Source organism: Etheostoma spectabile, chromosome 12, assembly GCF_008692095.1.
Source record: "Etheostoma spectabile isolate EspeVRDwgs_2016 chromosome 12, UIUC_Espe_1.0, whole genome shotgun sequence".
Taxonomy (NCBI): Eukaryota; Metazoa; Chordata; class Actinopteri; order Perciformes; family Percidae; genus Etheostoma; species Etheostoma spectabile.
This window is the reverse complement of record NC_045744.1, coordinates 21,180,922-21,207,284: the sequence shown is the minus strand read 5'-3', so window position 1 is coordinate 21,207,284 and position 26,363 is coordinate 21,180,922. Positions and strand designations below refer to the sequence as shown.

General features: G+C 40.3%; 2 protein-coding genes across 2 annotated transcripts in view; one reads left to right on the top strand and one right to left on the bottom strand.

The window, feature by feature from the left end:
* Positions 1–315: 315 nt before the first annotated feature.
* On the bottom strand, positions 316–25,903 carry LOC116699028 (nucleoprotein TPR-like). Its single transcript, XM_032531393.1, is given in 50 exon segments — positions 316–696; positions 1,448–1,519; positions 1,860–2,071; positions 2,155–2,204; positions 2,206–2,348; positions 2,439–2,675; positions 3,696–3,770; positions 4,103–4,209; positions 4,514–4,708; positions 5,653–5,852; positions 6,119–6,189; positions 6,690–6,883; positions 6,997–7,108; positions 7,320–7,514; positions 8,449–8,487; positions 8,954–9,166; positions 9,415–9,498; positions 9,729–9,800; positions 9,990–10,139; positions 10,243–10,453; positions 10,937–11,067; positions 11,369–11,500; positions 11,809–11,946; positions 12,175–12,322; positions 12,487–12,665; positions 12,904–13,107; positions 13,271–13,387; positions 13,558–13,698; positions 13,850–14,064; positions 14,192–14,393; positions 15,234–15,374; positions 15,863–15,997; positions 16,692–16,854; positions 16,959–17,107; positions 17,287–17,411; positions 17,516–17,679; positions 18,228–18,451; positions 18,794–18,901; positions 19,043–19,240; positions 19,535–19,629; positions 19,807–19,944; positions 20,320–20,407; positions 20,534–20,614; positions 21,110–21,202; positions 21,787–21,951; positions 22,450–22,553; positions 22,844–22,934; positions 23,928–23,992; positions 24,745–24,849; positions 25,628–25,903. Coding segments are annotated over 50 exon segments (6,918 nt in total). The 5' UTR covers positions 25,779–25,903; the 3' UTR covers positions 316–600.
* dpydb (dihydropyrimidine dehydrogenase b) overlaps positions 15,727–26,363 on the top strand; it is a 35,616-nt gene continuing 24,979 nt past the window's right edge. Inside the window, exon 1 of the mRNA XM_032531395.1 lies at positions 15,727–15,733. The gene's annotated coding sequence lies outside the window, so the exon portion shown is untranslated. The remainder of the gene's footprint in view (positions 15,734–26,363) is intronic.

The window sequence follows — 26,363 nt, the reverse complement described above, 5'->3', positions numbered from 1 at the left end:
TCCCCCCTACGTTGGGGCAAACTTTTTTCTAAATTTCCCAAATCTCCCCCAAAAAAGAGCTTAAATTTGTTAGAGTTGGGGTTTTTAGAGGTTTTTTTCTTTTTCTATTTTCTAAACCGATGGACATCTAGGGCTCATCATTTATTTGTTTTGAACAAAATCTGGGAGTGTTTATTTTAACATCTAACAAATATGATTAAAAACGATACAAAACTGGGTAAAAGAATTTGGATTTTAAAAACAGCCTGTGGTGGTAAAACTCTACTTCTAGAAGGTTAAATCAAGAAGCTTAGTCTTGATTTTTTCGTTTTTCCTTGTGGACTTACTGTAAAATATGATGTACAGTGTTTTCTAACAGTGGGAAACACACAAGGTTTCCCCATGAGATAACTTCAGCCGGATGTCTGACATGCAGAGCAGAGTTTTTTTCTTTTCTTACATCTGACTGTGAATGACTTGACTAAACCTTTGGAAAATCCCCCTGATACTGACTAACATTGAAACCTCTTTATTCACTGAAATTCAAGAAATGAAATGACCAATCTATTATTACAGATATACAGTATGTACATTTGCCACTGCAGTCTTTGTGCGTAGATCTTACTGTATAGCTTCAGCAAAGCCATCAGTGCGGTGTGGGACTACCAGAGTGGGAGTACTGGGAACCATTCTGTCGTCATCATCAAAGAAATGTTGCTGCAACACACAAACACACTTACTGCAGATCTACTTTAAATGCTTCTGTTTTAATATATTGCAAGATTTCAAATCTTAAAAAAAACGAGGTAAAGTTAATTAAGAAAAAACAAAAACATTGTCTCACAGAAGTCAAGTTTCAAAGAAATTGTCTCACTACAATGAACTGGCTGCTATGGAGACTAACGTCAGCACACATGAACGCACACACACCATTTTATAATGGGTGAAAAATAACATTTATACATGAGAAAAACTGCATAGGACGAGCATGAAGGGGAAGACTTGTGGGTACCCATAAAACCAATTTTGATTTAGATTTCTTGGAGATAAGGGGTCAAGGGACCCCTTTAAAAATGGCCATGCCAGTTCCTTGCCAAAATGTAGCCTAACTTTGGAGCGTTATTTAGCCACCTTCAAGACAAGTAACATGACATGGTTGGTACCAATGGATGCTTTAGGTTATCAAGTTTCATACCAAATCAGTTTCATGATACCAGTACCTTCATTCTCGCTTTAAAACAGAGCCTGCTACAGCCTCGTAAAGACAGCAGTCTCGGCCGAGATTGCCGGGTCAGAAGGATCACCGACAATATAAAATCCATAGGGTTTTTGAGAATGGATACAGTATCACAAAATATAATATGATGACACTCAAGTATAGGAAAAGTTTTGACACCATTGACTTCAACATATAAAGTAAAAGTAATCCTACTCCTCAACACACTTGTACACACACTCCATCTCTTACCATACTGCCTATTCCAGGTGTTAGTTGAGGTCCGCGTCCTACTGATGGTCTGCGCAGCTGAGAGGACTGTCTCTGATTAACAAACACAGGTCATCACTGTCAGAATATTCTTTAAGAAATTACCTCCCAAGACATTTTCAAGGCAATGATCTTCACTAAACTCTTTTTGAAACTGTAAAAATGTCAAAGTTAAATGCACTTTGTCTTTCAAACTCCGTGTTCCTGATGAGCAAGATAATAGTTGATTATTTGAAGATTTTGACAAAACAGACAAAAAAAAAAATGTTTTATGATAAAACTATAGCAAATTTTAACGCAGAGAAATGTGATTTGTTTGTTTAATTTGATGAGTCAGTTAGTGAGTAAGTGAGTGAGTAAATGAATGAGGGAGTGAGTGTAACTGTGTGTGTACCTGTGTGTGTGGGGGTCCGAGCTCCGGAGCTGGAGGTTGGATGTAGAGCCGTGGTGGGAGGGGGTGTGGGGGCCTACGTGGGTGGGGCAGGCGGGGTGTAATGGAAGGGAGGGGGAGGGGGACGGGGAGGTGCAGAGGGGAGGAGGTTGGGGGGAAGTGTACAGGGTCTCTGGGGGGCTCGGACTCTGATGTGGCGCTACTGCTGCCTTCATCTGGGAGAAAAGAGTAACTCACATTAAAATGGTTTCAAATTAAGGAACAAAGAAATGAGACGGAGACTACAGAAGGCGCTCACTGCTGTGTGACGGCTCAGAGGGACGCTGCGAGTCTGAAGAGGCCCCACACGTTGTCCTCAGCGTTGGTGGCTTCTGACGGCTCATCCTCCCCTGCTCCCTCTTCTGCCTCCCTGCTCTCCTCGTTACTCTCCTCTCCTCCCCTTGTCCCGCTGTCACCAGCATCATCCTCATCATCATCATCCTCTTCTTTATACTGAGGTAGATAAAGAACGCTAGGTTACTTACTACAGAAAATACATCAATGCCGACACTTTTTTTGACATGTTAATAAACAGAACAGCACCCCCTCTTCTTCTTCTTCTTCTTCATCTTCTTCCTCCTCTTCCTCATCACCTTCGTCCTCCTGCTTCTCCTCCCCATCTTTGCTCTCACGGCTCTCGCTGTCTGTGTCGATCACGATGACGTCCCGAACAATAGCGGAGCTCTGAGAGGACATAATATCAGAGGGGACAGACTGGGACACTTCCTCGATGTCTTCGTCATCCTCAGCTAAGACGGGGTAGCAATCCTCTGGAAGCTCCTGCAGCCCAAACATAAATCCATAATTAAGTATTTTAAACCACTGCATGTGATCTTACAAACTAGCATCATTACATTGCCATCTAAAAAATACAGTATTTTCTCTGGTAGTAAATACATATGTAGGTATTTAGGTATTTACAGCTTTGAACTTACTGTGGGCCTCATCTTAAGGCTGCATTTAACAACCTTTTCATTATACTTTAAAAGGATAGGCTCACAATTTTTCAAGTATGTCTTAAAAACTATAGTCAGGTGTGCATATGTCCGTAAAGAATTTTGTAAAAAAAAAAAAAAAAAAAGACTAATTTTGGACAAGATCCACTTGATTTGCCTAACTCAGACTGTTAATGCTTCATATCACCTTAAGATGTTTGATTTGACACTAAGTGGACTCTCCTGTCCACATACTTTTAGTCAGGTCCATGGTTTTGGACTCTAATGTTCAGCTATCCCATGGAGACTTTTAGACATAAGGTGTATGTTATGCTTGTAAACAAGACTATTTGACTGTAATTTGTAGATTGCAAGTTAACAAGTAAGAAATAATAGCAGTTATGTAAACATGCAAACTGATTAAATAAATCTTACAAACTAACATTTAACAAGCTAGTAAGCAATACGGCTTGTTGTTTTACACACGTTATATATAACTTACAAGTGTAACAACTAGGTGGGTACAAAACCAAGATTTTCAAATGTTCCCTTTTGAATAAATCAAGAAAATTGTACAAAAATGTAGTCCAGTTAATTTTCTGTAATAAGAGTCGGGAGAGATGGTTGGCTGTGGTTAGCCTTTAGCTTAGCACAAACACGTAAACACGACAGACCAGACAGATGTTTAGTGTTGTTCAGTCATTTATGACAACATGGAATGTTATATTATTTAAAATGTACTTCATGAATAGAAGAAAAGCTCTATGGTCCATACTGGTCAAACACTAAATTCATACAGTAAGTGTCTCTTTGAATAATGTTATGCAATAGCTATCAAATGAAGATGATTTTATTGGTGACTGACCTGACTGTCATCTGGTGAATCCTGTCGTTCTCCTTCATCCCTCAGCTCTGCTTCAATCTCCTCATCCCCTTCCATCTGAAACACACCAGATACCACAGCTGTAACTACAAAGTTAATAAATTTAGAAGATCACAAAACCAAGCTAGAAATCTGGACTTGGACCTAAATTCTAATTAACAACATTAACATTAAGTAAAAAGATTCAACCAATCAGCAACTACAAATTTCTACATTTATCCTATTATCAAACCAAAGCTCTTCTTTGTGATAGCAATGATGAGACTTTAAAAGCTTGATTTGTCTTCAGTGTGCAAAACCTTACAAGCATTACATTGCAGTATAACACTAAAGGGTATACAGAGAATCAAAATGCTTTGCATTAGGTTGAGTTCTAGCTCTGTGTTTACCTGCAGTGCTATTGTTGGTTTAAGTCGTATTTTTTTAGTGGTTGGAGGTGTGTGTGAACTCTCTGGTCTGCTCTCCTCTTCCTCGTCCTCTCTGCCTCGCTTTGAACCTGCCACACAGACACACAGACACACACACACAATATCAGTTGTTAAAATGTATCAAATCAATGTATTAAATTGTTCAGCTGATATCCAGTCAGGGGAAAAATTGTGGATGGAGGTATAAGGAGGTAAAAAAATAAAAAAATAAGCGCATTTAATTTGGTCTGAGCACTTAGCCTTCAGTGTTCACTCGAAGGGTTATTATATGCGTGGGATAAACGCGACAGGACAACGACAGTTTTCCCGTGTTTTATGGTTATCTGTAAAGTTGCAGGGAAGCCAGTGGGATTCAGACAAGGTCCTGCTCACCTGGTCCAACCACAGAGGAGGACGTAGATGGTCGTTCTGCCTCCACACTGGGGCCTGCATCCTGATTGGCTGCCTGCTGCTGCGTGGGCTGGACAAAAGCAGTGGCCTGAGTGCTGGTTGGCTGAGTTATTGATGTGGCCGTGTTCACCAGACTGGAGCTGGTAGCGTGTACAGAGGCTCCTGCACTCATCAGCACTGCAGAGTGAAACAATATATTACACTGAGACCAAAACTGTAAAAGATTGCATATTATGCAAGAAGCCCCTTTTTGGGTCTATTTAACATAAATATGTGTTCCCAGTATGACTAAAGCCCACAAAGTTCAAGGAAACCACCTCTCTATTTCTTTTATTCCACCTTTCAGTAATAGGCTCGTTCGAGATGAATTGCACCTCGCCTGTAAAGTGGACGAGAGCAGACAAAAAAACGCCCTCAAGTTGGACAGTTCCCAGCCAATTTCAGCCGCCTTCAGGCTGAACAGGAAGTGACAAAAGCACTGTGGTGTGATTCTGATTCAATAAAATGTTATCAGACCTACATATCAGCTTGTACACAGTCTCTAGTTGTTTTAATTATGACAGAGTAGCTGTCAAAATGCTCTACATGCGATCTGTTGCTGATGTTAATTAACAACACACTGTCGATGATCAGCAATCGGAACAGATTTAGTCTCTCTGACTTCTAAACGTAACTATCAGCTACCCAGCATGCTCTGGGTACGCCTGGGTCTTGCAGTCGGTGAAAAGCAACTGCGCTGCCTGCGTCTCAGAACTGCGGCCGCCTTGCTCTCGTGAGATTACCATTGCCTACGTGTGCATGACGTCAGAGCAAGTCTGGATCAAGTCGGACACAAATCTAACCGGCATGCAACAGGCGGTGATCCCTGTGATCGATTCTGCCCAGAGCTGGCAGATCTGCAAGCAGGCCGTTTGAGTTTGGATTCCTTAGGACGTCCCTTTTGTCCCTGCTCACTGAAAACCACTGTTATCATACACCTTGCTGTCTGCCATGTTTTACCTCGCTAAAGCCTGCACTGTAACAACATGTCAAAGGCAAGCGCAAAACACACAAATTATAATATACTATCTACTACTAAGTTGTACTTTTATTTTAAATTTCTTTTCATCTTTTGCTCTCACCCTCTTGGCTGTCAGTTTGTGTGGTAGGCATGACAGTGGCAGTAGGTGTTGGGATGGGGACAGTTGCCGGGGTCACCATTGGCCGGATGCTGGCACGGGGTGTGGCCTTGTTACCAGGGGAGGGACTTGGCTTGTTGCTAGGAGACGGAGTACTTGTGGTGGGGCGGATGTTGGCAGTGGGAGGGTCAGACAGGCTGGAGCTGATGGAGAAAACATAAAAGGTTTTTTTTTGCTAACAGTTTTTTGTGTTTAATATTACTGTAAACAGCATTAAGCTTTTTATAATTTACAGTAAATCCATTCTAATCTGGCTCTGAATATTTTTTTAATGTTTAGAACTATACTCTCAAATACTTCCACTGACTGAAAAAATTAAAGTTTCTAACAAGTGTAAATAAAAAGTCTATTACTATTAACTATTAACTTTTCTGGTGTTTGTGCATGTGTGTTTGTCTTCATTAGTTACCTCCCCCTGTCTTGGGCAGGGCTCTTCAAAGATATCGGTCTTTGGTCTGCAGATCTGGTCTGATCACCCACCTAAGAACCGATACAGGTTATATATTCCAATTAGATGACAGAAAAAGCTCAAACATTGTAACATGGATGGCTATTAAATGTAGACAATTAAGTTGTAATATTTACAAAAAAAAGTGACTGTGTTACATGCCACAACCAATTCTACCTGCATTTGGCAGGTAAACAGACTTTAATGTCAAGGTCCTTTTAGGTTTAAAAAAAACCAAAAACTGACCTTCCTACCTAAAAGTAACAACTTGTACCGACGCATACTTTGATGTCAAAATAACTTCCTGCTAGGGAAAAGGCAACTAGGTTAGCAGGGTTGCTATTAGTGGCCCTAATATTGAGTTGTACAATTCAAATTATCATTTTAGAGTGAAGGGAAAAAAGGGAGTACACATAATTATAGAACAAAACAGATTTTCTAAAAACATCTGGTCTATTTTGGTGAGATAAAGACATCTCAAAGAAAAGGACCTTAATGTAAGTCATGTCTATAGCCAGTGTGATGCATGTACCTTAGCTCCACTCTGGTCCTGTGGTTCCTCTCTGGGGTCGGACGGTGCTTGCGTCTCTCTCAGTTCTCTCAGCTCTCTGTCCAGCCGAAGAAGTCGTCCTTCATACTGAGACTTTAGGGCGTTCATTCTCACCTCCAGTTCCTCCTTACTCTGTTTCATTTGTTCTATCTCCTGAGTGAGCTTCTCTTTAGCACCTACAGGTTAAGGTGCAGATAAACTCAAAGTTGAGTACTTTCTTTGTTCAGTTATACTTTGTCGGCATGTCTTTAATTTAGTATCTGTGTGCATAAGTGCTTGTGAAACTTACTGTTTAGTTGGTTGATTTTGGTTTTGGCCCCCATGAAGACCTTCTTAGTCTTTTCTTCTTTTTCAGCTATCTGCTGTCTGAGCTGCTCCTCTCTGTTCTTGCTTTCAGACAGCTGCAGGGGAACAACACAGTACTATAACTGCTGATCTTAAAGAGGATAATGACATTATTAACCACAAAAGACATCAACAGTATTGACTTATCCAATGATTTTGACCCATTTGACAGAGTAAATTAGTGAGAATGTAAGGGTGTCAATGCAGAAAGAAAGACATACAACAGTTCGATTAAACATTATTTTGGGAAAACAGATATGAAAGTACCTCTTGTCTGAGTTTAGCTAGCTCCTCTTGCAGTGCGTGGTTACCGTCACTAGCAACATCAGCATCACTGGCTTGGATGGACTGGGAACTCTGGCTCTGGTTGGCCTGGGTGGCTCGGCCAGCTTCATTAGCCTGGTTGGCTTCAGTAAGCTGCTCCTGCAGACGCTTAATGTCTGCTTCACGCTCACCAATTATCTGACAAAGAGAAGCAATTAGGCAACAAGTTGTGTAAGTGAGACTTTTAAAAAGAAAGACAATTTGACGCATTTGATGTGAATATAAAGGAAGGATGGAAAAATAAAAACTAGAACTACTGCCTTGCGGTTGTTTGCCTCTGCCAACCAGTTAACATCCATGTCTATCCAGACTCATAATATACAGTATGTAGTGAAGACTTTTAAGGAATAAAATGTATTAAGTGTATTTTTTGGTGAAACGTGGATGCTTTACAAACATCTTCATCCCCGGCAGCATAGAATATTTATATAAGCACAACAGTCTAAAGAGAAGAGTCAATAATTCAGTATGCGATTAAATGTCTCCCCTTCTGTTCCTGAGTTAAGGGGTCGAATATTGATCAGAAAAGGAATTTTGCAGAATATAATGATGTCACAGTAAAGTTGACCTTTTGGATATTAAATGTCATCGCTTCATCATTTAACCCTATTAAACATTTGAGCGACTCTTATCATAATTATCGGCTTGAGTTATAGCCAAAAATGTGTTGGTGAGGTCAGAGTGAGCTTGACCTTTGACTTTCATAATCTACTCAGGTCATCTTTGAGTCAAACTCGACATTTGTGACAAATATAAAGAAGTTCCCTCCAGAGGTTCCTGAGATATTGCTTTCACACTTTCATAGAAAAGTGAGGAAGGATGGCAATAATTGATCAAGAGAGAAAAATAGTAAGGGAGAAGTACATATTGTATTGGGTTCAATCACTGATTAGTAGTAATTAAAAAAGTATTAAACGCTAACATGTAATTGTAAAATCTTTGCTTACTACTATGTGTACACACGCGAGCACGCACGCATGCACGCACAATCATCATCATCATCATCACACAGCACTTGTGCATGCAGTGCTTCTTCTAGTTTAAGTAAACTGACTGTAAAGCTTTTCCTAACCTTCTGTAGGCTGTCCAGTTGGCTCTGAAGCTCAGTCGCCTGTCAGGAGGTAAGCACAAATCCACTACTTATTAGTTTAAGTATTGCACAAAATAATCCCAGGTTTGAATAAAACAGCAACCTTTTGCAGAAAAAAAACTGAAAATGACTTTTGTCTTTACTCACATAGAGTGCACAGTATAAGCATTAAGACTTTTTTAAATGATGCTGTCACCAGCATTGACATTGAATAGTCATGCATCTTATGAGTCTTTAATAAAGTCTCTGCTGAAAAGCTATTGTGTAGCACGTTAACATTTCCCATTTCTCTCCATATGTTCCAGCATGATTCTTTCCGCCAAAATGGGTATTGCCTGTCTGGTGTATGTTGTATGGGAAAGAACTATAAATGCTATCTAAATGTAAGTATGTATTGTAAGTAGGTAAGTTTAAGTATAAGTATACATATAAGTATTTAAAGAAAAACAAACAAATATACTCAGTGAAGAGAAAGAAGCCTCCTCACCTTGCTCTCTGCTTGGCTGAGAGCAGTCTTGATGTTGCTGACTTCCTGGTTGTGGCTCTGTTGACTGCTTTGTTGGGTCTGCTGCAGCTCTTTCTGATTAGCGAGGTTCTGCTGAAGGGCTTCTTTAGCCTGCTGGAGCTCCCTCTGGATCTGCTGAATCTGGTTTTGACGGGCCTGAGCTTGAGACTGAGCCAATTTTAATTGGTTCTGTACCTGTAAATCAGAAAAGAGGAGGTTAGGCTCTGTGGGTCTATTTTCAGGTGAATTTCTTTTGGTTCTGGGGTTATATAGTGACATTTATGACAAAGAGGAGCAACATTACAAATAAATAGAATGTCAACTATGAATCCAGCAAAAGGTTTGTATATTTTTAGGCAAAGAGATCACAAAATGACTGAAGTAATGAAAATATCTGTAGGTAGGTAGATAGGTGTTGCTGTGTTCTTGGCAGTCCTTCTTACCTGCTGGCTGTGGGTCTTGGTTTGCTGAAGGTCTTTCTGAGCCTGAGTCAGCAGGTTCTGATTCTGCTGCAGCTGAGTCTCGGTCTGGGACAGGACAAATATGTGCAAAAAGGTGACAATCGTGTCTGCGATTCTCACCTTTTGTAATTTATATTCCTCACTAAATTATTCTACGTGTAGAGCTAACTTACGTTACTTTTCCACATTGGTGTTATTACCATCAAAATAGCTCAAAAGTAATTAACAGCAATTAACGTTATTTTATATTTGTATATATTATTGTGGTTCATTTTCTGTCTCGGCTGGTTTTGGACCTGTTGCAACTTTTCCATGGTCTTCTGGTTTTCCTTCTTGTACTCCTCAAACTCCTGCTGGGACTTCTGGGCCTGGTTGGGGGAAAATATAGTTTAAAAAAAAAATCTAAATCAATGTAAAGGGGTCTTTACTGTACTGACAAGACAAAGCAAATGCATTATAACATGTCCAACTATGTAAACTCCATGTATAGCAAAAAGATCATGGTGCTCTATATTTGTACGTTAGGTTAAAAAGACCTGAAATGTCTTCCTGCTCACCTCCTCCAGTTTTTTCTGCAATTCCGCTTTCAGTGTGTTTAGGTCCTCTCTGGCCTTATTGCACTCCTCCTGGGTTTTGGTCAGCTCCTGCTGCACCTCCTGGCTGGGACCTGCCTCACTTCCTGCTTTAGCAGCCGTTTCCTCAACCAGCTGGAACACACAGAAAACACACAGCCATCACCATTTCATCCATACTAAACTTGGTGTCTGCTGTAGACTTTATCGTGAATCAATTCCACATCCGCAGTCCCACCTTGTCATGCTGGACTTTCAGCTCCTCATACTGGGTCTTGTAGCGTCGTCCAATCTTCTTGACCTGGGTGATGGTCTTATTCTTCTCTAGAATGTCTGAGTTTTTTGTTTCCAGGTCTTTCTTCAGAGTGTCTCTCTCCGACGTCAGGCGGGCTACAGAGTCTCTGATGGCTTGCAGCTGAGACTGAGCCGAGTTACTGCTGGCACTGGATCTAATGCACACATGACAATAATTTCAGTATTTCTAGGGATATAATGATCAATCTGCCACTGAACATAATAGCTGCTAAAAGTTCTGATCTGGTCATCTCAGCAGTCGAATTACAACAGTCTGGTACAAGACACAGGACACGTACAACAGTAATTAGACCTGAATAGAAAATATATATTATGCCATCATTAACAGCAGCAGATATTTTGCTGATTTAAATCCAGCTCTGTGTCATGGCAGTGTGGACAATGTGTTTACATAAACAGTGTTTGGCTTCCATCTGTGTCGCCAGTGCATGTAGCCCTCAGAGGAGCAAAGTAGGAGAAGTCTGTTGAGATCCAAGCGCTGTTCACTGGCACCACAGAGGAAAGCCAAACACAGCTCATCTAAACACACTGCCCATATAAAGATGACAAAGAGCTGGTTTAAAATTGGCATCTCTTTAACTAATACAAAATTGATGGTGTGTGTGTGTGTTTGTTACCTTGCCAGTTCAGTCTTCAGCTTGGCTGTCTCTTCAGCTAGCTGTGTGATGCGTTTCTGCTGAGCGTCTTTTTCAGTGGCAAGTTTCTGTCTCTCCTCAACATCGCCATCTTTCTGTTGGCTAAGCAGTTGCTGCAGATAGACAGTCAAGTTTAAGTTATACTAATAAGTTAGCTGCAGAAAAAAAAATTAAAATTAGAAACTGACAAAATGGAACACTAAGCTGTATTAAAAACAACTCATTGACAAAACCCTTGAATGTATCATGTAAATAATGATGAAAACACATGGAAAGTCTATAAAAATGTGCAATAAAAAAGAAAATATAACAATCTAGTGTATCTGCATTAGGAATGGGAGACAAACTGCCACACACACACACGCATGCACGCACGCACGCACGCACGCACGCACGCACACACGCGCGCGTTACCTGTGTTTTGGCTTTCCAGCGTTTAAGGTCTTCTTCCAGTATCCTCTTATCAGCCTGCAGGGAGCCATTCTTTTCTGACAGCTGAGACAAAGAGTGATGTAGTGGGCTGATGTCTGACTGGAGCTTCGTAACCTGACAGAGAGAGGGATTTTAAGCATGGGTATAAAAGACAAGCAGGCAAGGCAAGGTTACTGAGAAACTTCAGCTTCTAATGACACTATTTTTCTTTTGTATTTACAACACATCTCCAGAGAGAAGTTTTATCATGCTAGAATTACATTCAAAGTAGTGTTTTATTAGAGCGGTAAACTGTGCTGCGTTTTGAGATTCAAACATGCCCTCACAAAATATCCTCAAGCATAGTAAAACTTAAAACTAGCCACAGCAAACAATGAAAGGAGACACAGCACAAACCATGACATGCTACACTTGTATCTTACTTTAGCCTGAGCCTGTTGCAGCTCTTGTTCCAATTTATCTCGGTCCATTTTCAGCATCCTGTTGGTTTCTTGGAGAGCACCGATACTTTCCATCTTCTTCAGCTGTTCTTCCTGCTGGGCCAAAGTCTTCACTGTAGCCTGGGCCAGGGAGGGCAAACAGACACAACGATTGTAATGCACGGTATTCTTTTGTGCCATTATTGCTTATTTTAGCATAAATAATTTGTAAGAGTGACACGTTACTCTACATCTGCAATTCGACTTTAGATTTTAAGGTTATTGCATAAATTCTTCTTTTCTTTTTTTAACAACAAGAGCCACTAAGGGTAAACCAGGCTTACATGACACCATCACTTCATTTTGTACCTGCATTTTCTCCCGCTCAGAGTTCAGAGCTTCCTCTAGCTCCTTCAATTGTCTGTCTTGGTGTTCCACTCGCTGTTTGTAGCGAAGAGCTTCTCTATCAGACGCGTCACACTGAGCCACAGCAATCTCCTTTTCACTCCGCACAAACCTACAACGCACACACATACCAATTTTATTCCCAGTGATTTCACATTGAGACATTAAGTTGATAAAAGGAAAATGTAATGGTTTCTATAAAGTTCAGTGTTCCCCATGTTAACAACCTTTAGCCCTTGTAAAAGTACTAAACCACTCTTGGTGTTACTGTATTACCTGAGTATTTCTAGTATCTGTTCAGTGGTCTTGCCTTCTTCACTGAATGACAGGTCAAGCTGCTGTGGCTGGTTTTGCAGCAGACGACCCTTACTAGCCATTTCATCCATCTGTTGGTGCAGGAGAGCATTCTGCTTCACAAGCTCCTCACAGCGACGACTCTTATTAGACAGATCCTCCTGAAGAAGAGTAAAACTATTATGACCAATCAGTCTAATGTTCTTGATCCATCAGAAACACAACATTCTCCTATAGAAGTATTTCATTTGGAGGCATAAAGACACTTAGGAATCTTGGGAAGGCAACAGGCAAAACATTTACATTAATAGAAATCATTTTAAGGATGAAGATAGACTTGATAAACACTTATTCAAAGCCATGTGAAAATGACCACAGAATGCCTAGTAGCCATCCTACCTTCAGCTGTCTCTCCACTGTGTTCAAAGCTGCAGTCTTCTCCTGCAGGATGGACGAGGTTTTGCTCAGTTGCTCCTCCAACTCCCTCTTCTGTGCTGCATCTTGCTGGATTCGTTTCTTCAGCTCCTGCAGGGCCTCTACATCAGCAGCATGAAGCATGAGCTCCCGCTCATACTTAGCCTGTGCTTCTCCAGCTAGCTTAGTCTGAGAGGAAGACAGACGGGGAAACAGCTGACACCACAAAATTAAATACAACTTTAAAAATCATGTTCTAGCTGTAGATGAATTCAAGATACATACTGTATGTGAAATGGTAGGGATTGGGAATATTAACAAGCATATGAGTGCGTGTGGTTTTTAATCGGACCTGCAGCAGGCTTTCCTGTATGGCCTTCTGTTCCAGTGTAACAGCAGAGGTGGCTCTCTCCAGTGCCTCCTGTTGCTCTGCCTGGCTGGACTTCAGACTGCGCTGCACCTCATACAACTGGACAAGACAACAGGGTCAAATAATTATAGACTCTTGACTGTGTGGTGGGTCATATATCAGGGCCTTTTCTCTAAAAACGCTGCAGCCTGTTAGGCTGAAAACAACACAATGTCTCGCATTAACGCATTGTTGTTATCACTTGTATTAACTGTGTGCTGCAGGCTTACTTGTTTTTCCACTGCATCCACAGCCTTTCTCCTCTCTTCTCTTTCCTGCTGTTTCATTTTCTCCAACTCTAAAATCCTCTTCTCCAGCTGCTTCTGCACCTCCTGTGACTCCTTCAGCCGGAGCTCAAGAGGGGAGCGAGACTAAAGAAGGGACAATGGTCAGTTTACATGTGTGTGGACAGGTGGGTATGAGTAGTAAAGAGAGTAAAGCGTATGAGAAGACAATGAAGATGGGGGAGAAGAGCAGATAATGTTGTTGAATTACTCAGGAATATAAATCAATGAGCGATACCTCCTTTTCTTTCTTCAAACTGTCTTCCAGGGTCAGTACCACAGCCCTGTACTGTTCTACAGTAGCATTGGCATTCTTTAGCTGCTCTGCTAGTTCGTTATTTTGTTCCTCAGCAGTACGCAGAAGACCTTTCAACTCTGCAAGCGCCTGCTCTGATTGGTTGAGCTGCTCTGATTGGTTGAGCTGCTGGGAGGCTGCGGGCCCTGGAGAGCGTACTGAGGGAGACAGAGAAACAAAAAAGAGCTGTTAACACTTGGTGACAGTAATAGCATCAGACCCTTATCAACCACTTCCATCATCAATAATGGTCTTGGCCCTTCATTACAGAGTGCTGCTGTTTACCTCTAAGTGGAGCCCTGAGGCCTGCAGCTCTGGTAGCAGAGTTGGCTGTATTGCTGGGGGTGGTAACAGCCTCAGTGGAAGCAGAAGCCAGCTGGGCTTTCAGTGCTGCCACCTGCTGTTCAGCGCTACACAACAACTCCCTGGTCTTTGTCTGCAAGGTGTTCTGTGTTTCCAGCTGTTTTTTAGCTTCTAGTAACTGAGCCTGTGAAGGAGGTGACAGAGAAGTAATAAGAAAAGATTACATGCAACACCGCTGTTCAAAAGTTTGGAATCATCTGTTAGATTGATGTTTTTCCTTCAAAAATGACTATTCGAACAGAGATTGAAAACAGTATAATTCAGACATAATTTTTTCGATTAAAATTTAAAATATTTTTAGCCACAAAATAAAAAACAGTTTAATGTTAATTATAAAATTGTAAAAAAACAGTGTTGCATAACGTGAGAAGACTCATGTTGGAACTTGGATTCTTTGAATTTGTTTTCCAGTCCAGAAAAGTGTACACCTGCACAATGGTGCAATTAAGCTCTAAGTATGAAGTTAGTTTGGTTTTCTTCTCAGTGGTCAGATTAAAGATGTTTAAACTGTGATTTGTCGGTCCATAGTTTGTTCAGCTTATACTCCAATATTGCTAAACCTAGACCAACCTTCTTTTTCTATTGTGTGGTTTGAAGAAAAATTGTACCAAAGCAACACATTGCCTGTTAAAGTTTTTCTTATTCAACTGTTGCTCAGAGGGATCGTTGTCTCTTTCTGACCTTTTAGTTTTAAGTCTGGTTGAACTATTGTACAATTTTGGTTCTCCATGTACAAAAGAAACCATTCATACCAAATGGCATCTATTTGTAAAGATGACTTTCCACAACATAAAAGCATCAAAGACAAAGTGTATGTACACTTTTGAATGTATATTTAAACCAGGCAACTCTTTTTATTTGCCTCATTCTGCTTTATGATGAATCATGTACAAGTTAAAAGGAGCTGATTGGATAACATTTTACTGAAATTGAACCATGTACAAGATAGATATATTCTACATACGTCCATAGTGCGTCCAAGAGCATGTCTCTGTGCTACTTCCTGGTCCAGCCTGGTCTTCATTAAAGACAGTTCTGCCTCCAGATGCTCTATCTTGTTGTTCAGCTGCTGGCGAGTCTCAGTCTCTGTACGTTCCATAGTCAACTAGGCCATTATAAGAGAAAAGGACGGAAATAGGAGAAATCATGAGGAAAAATCAGGAATTTAAGACACACACACACACACACACACACACACACACATACACACACGCACACACGCACACACACGCACACACACACACACGCACACACACGCACCTTTAACTTGTAGAAGCAAGTAAATCAAAATGGATGCAATAAGATGACACAGGACATCTTATTGCATCCACTTATCCATCCATCTTATTAGATTGTAGTAAAACAAGATACAATACTAATTATTTGGGTAGCCATTATCTAGCTGTGATGAAATAGCCACTTCATGACACTTTTTGCCAGAAAACAAAACAGGAAGATTTTATTGTATTACTACGATGTTATTGCATTACAGCAGGACTGCTTCTTATGAGGTAAGGCTTAATTCATGAAATGAGAAAAAGATGTTTTCAATTGTTCAACTGAGAATAAAAACAGTTTTGCATGATATGGTACCTGTATAGTCTTGAGATTGGTGAGCAGCAGGTTCTGGTTACGTTGCTCAGCCAGCATGGCTTCCTTTTCTCGATTGAGTCGACTCTCTGCTTGTCTCAACATGTCTCTCTCTTTAGTCAAGTTCTCCACTCGCACCTACGGACACACAGGGGAAAATAAACCAATTAGGTATCAATAGAAAAGTAGACGGAAAAGAGAGCAGGACAAAAAAAAATTTAAGAAGTGATAAGTGGATCTGAATTCAATTTTGTAGACTAGTTCTTCACAGGGAAAGGGAGATGTAATCAGTTTGGGTGGTGGGTTTTCACTAAAAGGAGGTATGTACATGCCAAACAGATTATCAAAAATTATATTTTATATAATTTTACATAACAAATAAATTGATTGATACTGAAGTTACACTTTACAACAGGAGCAAAGGCGCCATTATCGTGATGATTGGCCACACTCTTATGGGGATGTCATGTCCTATTTCTGGTTCAGTCAGGAATGTGTTTGAATGTTCTGGTGTTTAACAAGTTGGTAATTTTGTAGAAGATGAAATGTTTAACCTGTAGTGAGAATTCTACAAGTGGTGCCCCCCATGTGAATGAAACCTTACAGTGGTGACGGAATCAAGTCACGCCCACCGCAGAGTCAAGCTTATTACCACTTGACTGTTTTTATCTCTTATCTTTACAGTGCAAAGCCTTAATGCATGTTTAATGGCCTATAGACTTTTACACATTTACTAGGAATACTCAATGCGTAATTCTTTCTCACAGTGCAGTTTAAATCTATCCAGCATCACATCTATCCTTAAGATAATTAAGCTTCTTTTCTCCTTTACCTCTTCCAGGGCCAGTTTTTCGTTAGCCTGTCGGAGGTCCTGGCTCATTGTGTGAATGATGTGCTCATGTCGTTGGGCCGTTGCAGCCATTTTTTGGTTCCTGTCCTGCAGGGCAGAGATCTCTCTGCGGTAGGCTGATACAGTGTCCTGGAGCATCTCGTACCTGACACACACAGAATCACACAAAACAAACACACAATGGATAAAATAAATCTTCAACAACTGAAATATGAGCCAGGTGCAGCACCAGTGCTGAGCCTCGCAAACCTCTTGCTGCTGAACTCTAGCTGAGAGGTCAGCTTGGCATGGCTGGAGCGAAGGTCCGTCAGCTGCTTCTGTAGCCTGTCGTTTGTCTCATTCGACATCTTGTCGTTCTCTGCCTTCTCCTTCTTATACAGAGTGAAGGCATCATTCAGCTGGGGATGCACAGACACAAATCAGAATCAGAATCAGAAATACTTTATTGATCCCCGAAGGGAAACTTCAAAAAAGTCAGAACAGCTACTGAATTTCTAAATGTCTTTTTCCATCTTACTTAATTTAATAGCGAAAGATGCAGATTTAAGTGCGAGTGTGCGCAGATGTTTTTAAGTACCTGTTTTAAAGCAGCTCTAGCCTGAGCAGTCTGTGCTGACTCTGCAGCAGTAGCTCTCTGAGGAGTGGAGCGAGTAGCTGGGACTGAAGGCCTAACATGTGCAGGGTTGGATGAAGAATCCGAACCTGCAGACACACATGAAAGCTTCTATAAACACCATTGCACTGATGATTTTCAAGAGAAAATCCCCATAAAAGGGCCAATGTGTGTTATTTTCAATATTTGTCACCTTGAGTAGGCAGGCTGAAGCCGGTGCTCTGCGTCAACAGGACCTTGTACATGTCTCTCTGTCTGGCGTTGGAGTCAGCCAGCTGTTTCTGCTGGTTCCTCTGCTCTTTCAGCTGCTCAACCTCCTTCTCAAGCTTTTCCACACTAGCCTCCAACTCTGACACACTGAAGGGAACCAGAGAGATAGATCTTATTTTTAAAATACATTTTAAATAGCTTCACTGCGTCATCCATTACTGGATGGATGGATAATGGATTAACAGTAACAATACACATGTTCTTTTTATTTATGATCTGCAAAATGAACAATGACCAGTCCTACTACGAGGAAGGAAATCTAAATCCAAACCCGTCTCCTGTGTGGTCCCTCTGTGGTGGTTACCACAGTTAGATTCAGTTAGCAGCATCCCTCTCTGTCTTTTAAACTCACTTGAAGGCCTACAGTACATCTTCTGAGAGTATCAACAAGTCTACCATGCTTTTGCATTCACTATCCCATGAAAAATCAAAGAAATTAATTGTATTTTCTAACGCACTTAACACTTACTTCATGCACTTACACTCCTCTGGCTCATGAGTTAGGTGGAATTTGAAACTTAGATTTTACATCATTTGTATGTTGCTTTGGACTAAAGCATCTGCCGCTAGTGGAGTCAGTTATTGTATCAGCAGAAACACCTTCAAAACAACATTAACAGATTAGCATTTATTACCGCGCTGATGTCACTTGGCTCTGCTGTCGGTCTTTTTCCTCCTCCAGCTCCCTCAGCCTGCTCAGCAGACTTTGGTTCTGCTTCTGCAGCTCCTCCACACTGCGGAAGGACAGCTGGCGTGGACTGATGACCTCAGAGGTGCTGGAAATGTTGGCGGAGCTGCCGTCCTCCTTGGTCACTTGGTTCCCTCTGGCTTCCTCCAGCTCCACCAGGAGAGAGCAGACCTGGACAAGAGAAAGAAATAATGAATGCATAAGCACCAATCAGCAGAGATCTACTTTTATTTTGTATTTTTAATCATTGTTATCACCTAAATAAAATATTTTCTCAATCCCTTTTTCACATGATTGTTAAATCATTTGATCAGATAAAGCAAAGAAATTCCATTAAAACATAACAGATCAATTTCTTATCCTGCTTAACAGATTGTATAATCACATCAGATTAATCAATGTGTATGTGCGAGTGTGTGTGTGTGTGTGTGTGTGTGTGTGTGTGTGTGTGTGTGTGTGTGTGTGTGTGTGTGTGTGTGTGTGGTGTGTGTGTGTGTGTGTGTGTGTGTGTACCTGTGCGGATGTATCCTCTAGCTGTCTCTCTGTCCTCATTTTGTTTCTCTCCATGGTATCACAGCGCTGCTTGGCCTCCTCTTTCTCTTTCTGCAAACTGTAGATCTCCTAATGACAAAAAGTAAACAAAATACACATTAGACTTAACAGAAGATGTGCTCTAAAGTAAAAAGGTGAACAAATCTGCACTTTATATACACTTTAATGTAAATTTGGACAAACGGAAGACACGTGAAATGATTCTCAGACCGTTCGAGCCTGTTCCAGCTTGTTGCACAGAGAGGCCATGGACCTCTGCATGCTCTCGTACTCCTCTCGCTGACGCTTGAGGACAGGAGCCTTAGACTCTATCTCCTGTACAATCTCATCCAGAACTCTGCTCACTCTCCTGGTCTCCTGCTTCTCAAGCTGAAGGTGTGTCTGACATTCTGCATACGCGTTATACAACTACACAGGGACACAGAAGGAAGAATTAATCCTACTACAAATTGCATTTTTGTTATTGTATTAAAGTCTTAGGTTTAAGTAGATTTGAGTGCTACCAGATGATTTAAACTCACAGCTGGGTAATATGATGACTTATTGAGGTTTAACATGTGCAAAGTTTGTTGTCTAACAATGAAAATCTGTGGAACCTTGAGTTCATTGCAAGTAAATATCAATGTGATTACTTTATAGGTTATTATGCATAGTATAAGTTCAACCATTTCATTCAGCTCTGGTATGTCCCATTAAACTCACATCAAAGAACTTCATGCCAGGCTTGACAATGGCAGCGATGGCAGCTGCTGATGGACACATGGTGTCCAACTGCTCCTCACTCAGAGAGGGCACACCTGGATCAGAACAGAAGACAAACAAACAAACCCCAAACGCTTAAATAAAGGCTGTTCAGGTGTGTGCAGACATACTTGTACACATACTTAACGCACATTTGTACACACATGACTTTTTGTACTCAAGATTAATCTCACTATGAAAGTTAGATATAAAATAACAAAATGTGTTCTTACAGCAATGTTTGCCAGCAGCCTTCATTGTGGCGTTTTCAAGCTCTTTCTCCATTTTCTTGATCTTCTCTCTAAGCTCTGCCTCCAGCCGCTGCTTCACTTCTTCTCCCTCCAACACCTTCTTTTCTAGAGCCTTATTGGCTATAAAAACAGACAGTAACATCCATCACACAGGTCAGGGCAACACTTATTAGATGGGAATTAATGCTTCACACACACAAACACAAAAACAAGGCCCTAAGTGGCATTTTCCTGATTCAAAGTCTGGTGTTTCCTTACCTACCCTGTTTAATATTACAATTATCAGTAAGCCAAACTGCTAAAAATGGTGTGGATGGGACACATTTTGTCAGGTTAATAGTTCCACAGATGCTTAGTGTGAACAATCATTTCATTTTAGAAATGTCAAAAAGTAATTTAGAAACTCTGTGTGTCAAGCTGACAAGAGTACCCGAGCATACAATTTGCATGTGTGCAAGACTTTTCTGGAAGACAACTCAAAAACTGTTGCTATACCTTCCCCAGATTCTTTAACCAGCTTGCTGAGCTCTTCCAACGCTCTGCTCAGTTCTTGATTCTTTGTCTCCATGTCTGTCGCTGCCCCCTACAGGGAGAACAAAGACATCACGTACAGACTATACACAGAGAATAGCATGACAGGACAATGTAGAGCTGATGTCTTTTTATTTAGAGAATATATTTCTTCTAGGCGCCCTGCAGTGATTCTTACCTTGTAGAGGGAAGACAACTTGACATGAGCGTTGAGCTCATTGCGGTATTTCTCCTCCATGGAACTCTGCTCATCTTTAGACTGGAGAGACATACAAACCAGCCACATGAATTATTAATAACTTTGCACATCTTTTAAGGTTAGCTTAGATAGCTAAGAATTTAACCCAAATCTTTTCTCCATGACAAATATTTTTTTTCCTGTGCATATTAAGTACAATTTACTACTTCTTGTTTCACAGAGAAACAAAAAACCTAAAACGAAAAGCAAAAAATGCTATGTAAATTTCTATTGCACTGTTGTGCTGCGTTAAAAACATCTTCACCAACTCAGTGTCTTTGAGGCTTGGTGTGAGGTTATTTCAAAGTCTATGACTACTGTAAGATCATACTTCCGTTTTTGCTAGGACAGGCTACATTCCCTGGTCTGAGGACCTGGTGGTCTTTTCTGTGGCGTGAGGACCTTAACCAACCTCTACAGACACGCACAATGTAAATGGAAGTAAATATGTAAACCGTAAAACTTATCTTTTCATTAAATTCTTAGCGGAGAACAACACTGTTTTGTTTATATTACCTGTTTCAGTTTGTTGTTGAGGTCGTCTGCTCTTTTACTCTGACTTTCACTGGTCTGCTTCAGAGAAGTGAGTTGTCTTTCCAGCCTTGTCACCTGTTGTAGACAAAAGTTATTTCAAAAGACAGTAGCACTGTGGATTGGACGTCATGCCTCATGATGTCCTTATTTTTAATGAGACATTTTGGTAAAACCTGACAACACAGGGCAGAAAGACCAGTAGCAAATGTTGAAATAGGTACAGTAGGTCAAGGCTTCCTGTCACCTCCTAGAATGGCTGTAACAATAAGTTCTGTTTGGCGCAGTTAGGTTTTAGTGGGTAGGTTAAAGGGTTATGCCCCTGTGACTTGCCAAAATGTTTAATCTCTTACATTTAGGAATCTAGATAAATAAAACAGTGGAGCTGGTCTGGCTAAACAAACCAAAAAAAACAATTTTAGACCTGTAAAGAATGAATACAAGCTTGTCATCTAACTGTATCTCACATTCCAGCCAGCAGAATATGTTTACATGGAGAAGAACAGCACAAATACTGGCACAATTAACTCTTATATCTTATAATATTCAACAATCACTGGTAATATAGGCGGTAAAAGCCAACAGGGATACCGTTTGTATATTTTACACAATCTGCTCCGTTCATGCATTTTTTTGTACTGTATGTGTATTTAGTGCGTTACCTGTTCCTTGCTGTTCTTCAGACCACACCGTAGTTCCAGTATCTCTTTGCCTTTCTCTCTGTTGGTGTTCAACAGTTCTTCAGTTTTGGTCTTCAGTTGTCTAGTTAACCACTCAATTTTCTTCTCCTGTAACTCTTTCTCCTGCTCCATTCGCTTCTCTCGATGCTACAACATACAAAGCCAGGACAGACAATCAAAAAAAAAAAGGCACTAAAAATCTGAGCCTTTGGCACTTTATCTATAATCGTATGGTTCCAATAAAATCCCACTCAGTGGTTTACTGATAATTTGTTACAAGTTAAAGACATAAAACAGATTCTGAGTCTTTCTGACTGCTTATGCAACTTATTTTGATGGTTTCCCATTAGTAAGTGAACATTCTGAAAATGCATTACCATTAATAACAGGCACCCCAAAGGATTAGCAAACAGTATACTTACCAAAATACATAAAAACATTGGAGGAATAGCATTAGCTGTTAAGGATGTGATTTCTGGTGGAAAACAATAATTTGTGGGTTTTCTTTTAAAAACGTATTCCCTTATAATCAAGAGCTTTCTTGGAGCCGGCCTCTAGTGGTCAGTGGAAAAACTTCAGCTTAATGGACTTCCACATAAGCTATAACATTGAGCTGTTGGGGTTTCCATGAAATCCAGTGTGTACCTGTACAGAAGCCTCAGATGACTGGACACCATCCAGTTTCATCTGTAGCTCCATCTTCACTTTGCTGGTCTCTGTCAGCTTCTCATTCAGACGCTTGACATCCTCTGCAAACACACAACATTTACAAACATTACCCCAAAGAACTTAAAACCTGAATCGGGGGTCTAAGGATAGAGGGTGTCGTATGCTGTGCAGATTTTAAAGCCCTTTGAGGCATATTTGTGATACTGGGATATAAAATTTAATTGCCATTATAACCAAATGTCTAAAAAGAAAAACATGTGCTGATGGAAACATAACCTGCAGTATTAACATACAGTACAATGTATCCAGATTTGTGTCTTTGGACTGTTTGTGTGTGAATGTGTGTGTGTGTGTAAAGTTCTTATCTTACCACTGAGGTTTTCCACCTCCTGTGTTCTCTTCTCCAGCATCCTCGCCAGCTCTCTCTTCTCCGCCTCAATCTCATACTTGGCTTTGGTTTGCTACGGACACACACACACGGACACACACGGACACACACGGACACACACGGACACACACGGACACACACGGACACACTTTGAACTATGATACCATCCAGAGTTTGTAGATTATTTTTAGATTGTGGTGGTTTGAATAAGGTTAATAACAAATACAGTGGTAAACAAACTTTATCAGCTTTAAATGGCCATTATCTATGAGCTACATGTATGATTCCACATCTGTGGTCAGCTCCGGTCTGTTTACACATTTAAGAGGGGAACAGTTAAATATACAGATGATTTTGTGAAAAACGTTTGCTCTTCACTAATCAGAAAAAAAACTTAAAAACCATGGAAGTGACTGCAGACTAGAGGTGCAACTATGAATCGGATATTTGTCAACTATTAAATTAATTGCCAACTATTTTGATGATTGATAAATCAGATTGAATAATTAAAGATTTTCTCTGATTCCAGCTTCTAAAATGTGAATATTTTCTAGTTTCTTCTCTGTTCTGTCACAGTAAACTGAATATTTTTGAGTTTTTTGTTTGCCTGGTATAATCTCAGACAACCGATGTAACTCGCCGGTTCGCATCAATAAACTTTCATGTGTCATGTAGATCTCCACAAGCAGAAAAAAGGAGCTTAAAAAGCAACTTTTGATGTGATCTTGTGATCTGGACAGGAAGGACAACTCTGGGAGTTGGAAGGGGTTTGTCGCGATTCTGCCTTCTCACAGCGTAACACAGGTTCGTGGATCTGAGTGTCGAGCTTTTGGTTTCATATCGTTACAGCCTTATTCATCATGGTTTGACATTTCTATAGATCAAATAACTAATTAACTGAATATAATCAACAGATTAATCAACTATGAAAATAATCATTAGCTGCAGTCCTATTGCAGACTAATGTCCTCAACAGAAAAAAAAAAAGAATATTTTTGGGTGGAGTGTCTTCTTAAACAGTAACGGAACACCATTGACATGTCATATTCATGAGGTGCATGCTAACCTGTTGCGATGGTTTATCTTCAGAGGTCTCTCCTTCTATTCCCTTCAGAGTGCTCAGCTCTTCATCTGCACAGAGAATTAGACACCGAGGATCATGTAAGCACCCATAAAATATAGAAAGCACGCTTTAAAAAAGGGACAGTTCACCCAAAATCAAGAATACATATTTTTCGTCTTACCTGTAGCGCTATTTATCAATCTAGATGGTTTTGGTGCAAGAGTTACCCAGTGTTGGAGATATCAGCAGTAGAGAGCGTTCTCTGTAATATAATGGAACTAGATGGCACTTGTCTTGTGGTGCTCAAAGCACCAAATAAACACATTACAAAAGTTTACCAACCATATCACTGCGTAGAAGAAAGCGTAGTTATGGACCCATGAGTTACTTCCTTCTGCACAGCGATACGGTGGGTGGGTGTAGTTTGGTAAAAAGAAAATGGTTCCTACATAAAACTGATCACAACGTATGTGGGTCATCTTGAGTAACTGGGTCATGATTTTTGCAAAAAAGCACTGCTGTGAAGTTTTTCAAATTCAAATTTTGTTGGCGCTTTGAACACCACAAGCCAAGTGCCATCTAGTTCCATTATACTACAGAGAATGCAGACATCTCTACGGCCGTGTGTACAACTGTGCAACTCTCACACCAAAACGATCTAGATTGGCAACTAGCACTTCAGGTAAGAGGAAACATTTTGGGGTGAACTGTGCAGGTAGTTAAGGCTATTAGGTAGTGGCAATTGTGTACTTAAAGTACTGCTTCCTCAATAACAAAAGGTAATAAAATGTGTGTTAATAGCAAGTATGTGAAAACTCACTGAGTTTTTGATTTTCCTCCTTTAGTGTCTGCAGGTCTCTGGTGGCTGACAGAATCTGTTCCTGACTTTCCGCCAGTCTCTTGTCAATGTCAAAGTACTGCTGTTCTGTATGGGCAGAGAACATTAAACAGGACAACATGAGTGCACATCATACAATAATACCTACACCACACAGGCAAATGTACTTTAAAGCTATGTTTCCATACCAACTTCTGTCTGTTGTTATCAACAGTAGGTACTCAGCTTTGTAAACTGGCTTCATCGTGTGCCACAAGACGCATAGAAACATATTTAGAAGTATGTCATATATATTCAAATCAAAGCTGGGGGTTTTTTAGACGTTGATGGCCATACTATTGTAATGTTTTATATCAGCCCACTCAGGTTGACAATTGTCAATGGAACCGCGGTGTAATTTATAAGGTAGGATGGTTTCAATTAAAACCACGTTATCTTAAATGAAAAAAATAGTACAAAATGCATAATTCTTGTAAATGCAGCTGAAACTGTCGTGCCAAACTTGACAATGTCTCTTCTGAAAGCAAATGTTAACATCGCAGACCTCTACCAAATATTATTAATGAGAAATGTTCTAAAAACATACCATAAAGTAATTTATTCAAAAATACTATCACGTCTAGATCTGCACAAATCCCCTTCCGGTAAAGTTAACGTTAGCCTTAAAGTGACATCGTAGCTAACGTTAGCGGGCTGCTGTAAGCATTGTGGATGACGCACATCGTGTTTTTTGTTAGTTTTTTTGCACCGAATGTACCAGAAGATAGCTTTATATTAAAGTTAAACTGGAGTTTGACATGAGTTTTTTTATAAAAGCAAATCAGCCAACTACTTTCTCCTTTCTACTGTAGCTAACGTTACCTACCACTGTCTGCTTTGAACCGCTCGTGCTGCGTCCTGAGCGCCTCGTTAGCATTTTGCAGCTCCGTTACAAACTTCTCGAGCTTGTTCTGGGCGCCTTTCGGGAGTTTATTTAACTCCGTCCGCTCCAGAACCTGCAGCAGGACGGCCGCCATCTCCACCTATCCTCCTTTCAATACCAGTAACGTTAAATGGACATTAAACTCTGAGAAAATTAACAGTTGCACTGTCCACAAAACCCCTGAACTAAGGACCAAGAAAACGTCAAGTCACACTCATTCAAAAACAGGATATTCACTCCAAACTTTCAAAATAAAGCAATTACACCAAACCGCGTATAGCGAAAACATGCTAAAGTTACTTTAGCCATGACAGTTTTCTAATGACTGAACTCAAATTGGTATATTTGTTGTCATAGAACATGAATTTGGTAGTTTGTTTACAACTTTGTTGGAAAAAAATTCAAATGTACAGCATTTCAGACGTATACTCAAAATAATGTTACCGAGAAACAGTAATATGACTTCAAATAAATAAAAATAGAGTTAAAAAAATGTGGAAGGGGATGAATCAACAATTATAAAGGCCTACAATTAAAATAAGAGACCAAAATACATTATTCCTCTAAAGGTTTTGATGCTTTATTTTCTATAAGTTTAAGAGACTTAATGTATTCCTTGAATTTACATAAAAAACAATGCATTTGGGGGTAACATTTGTTGTTTTGCATTTTACTAGTA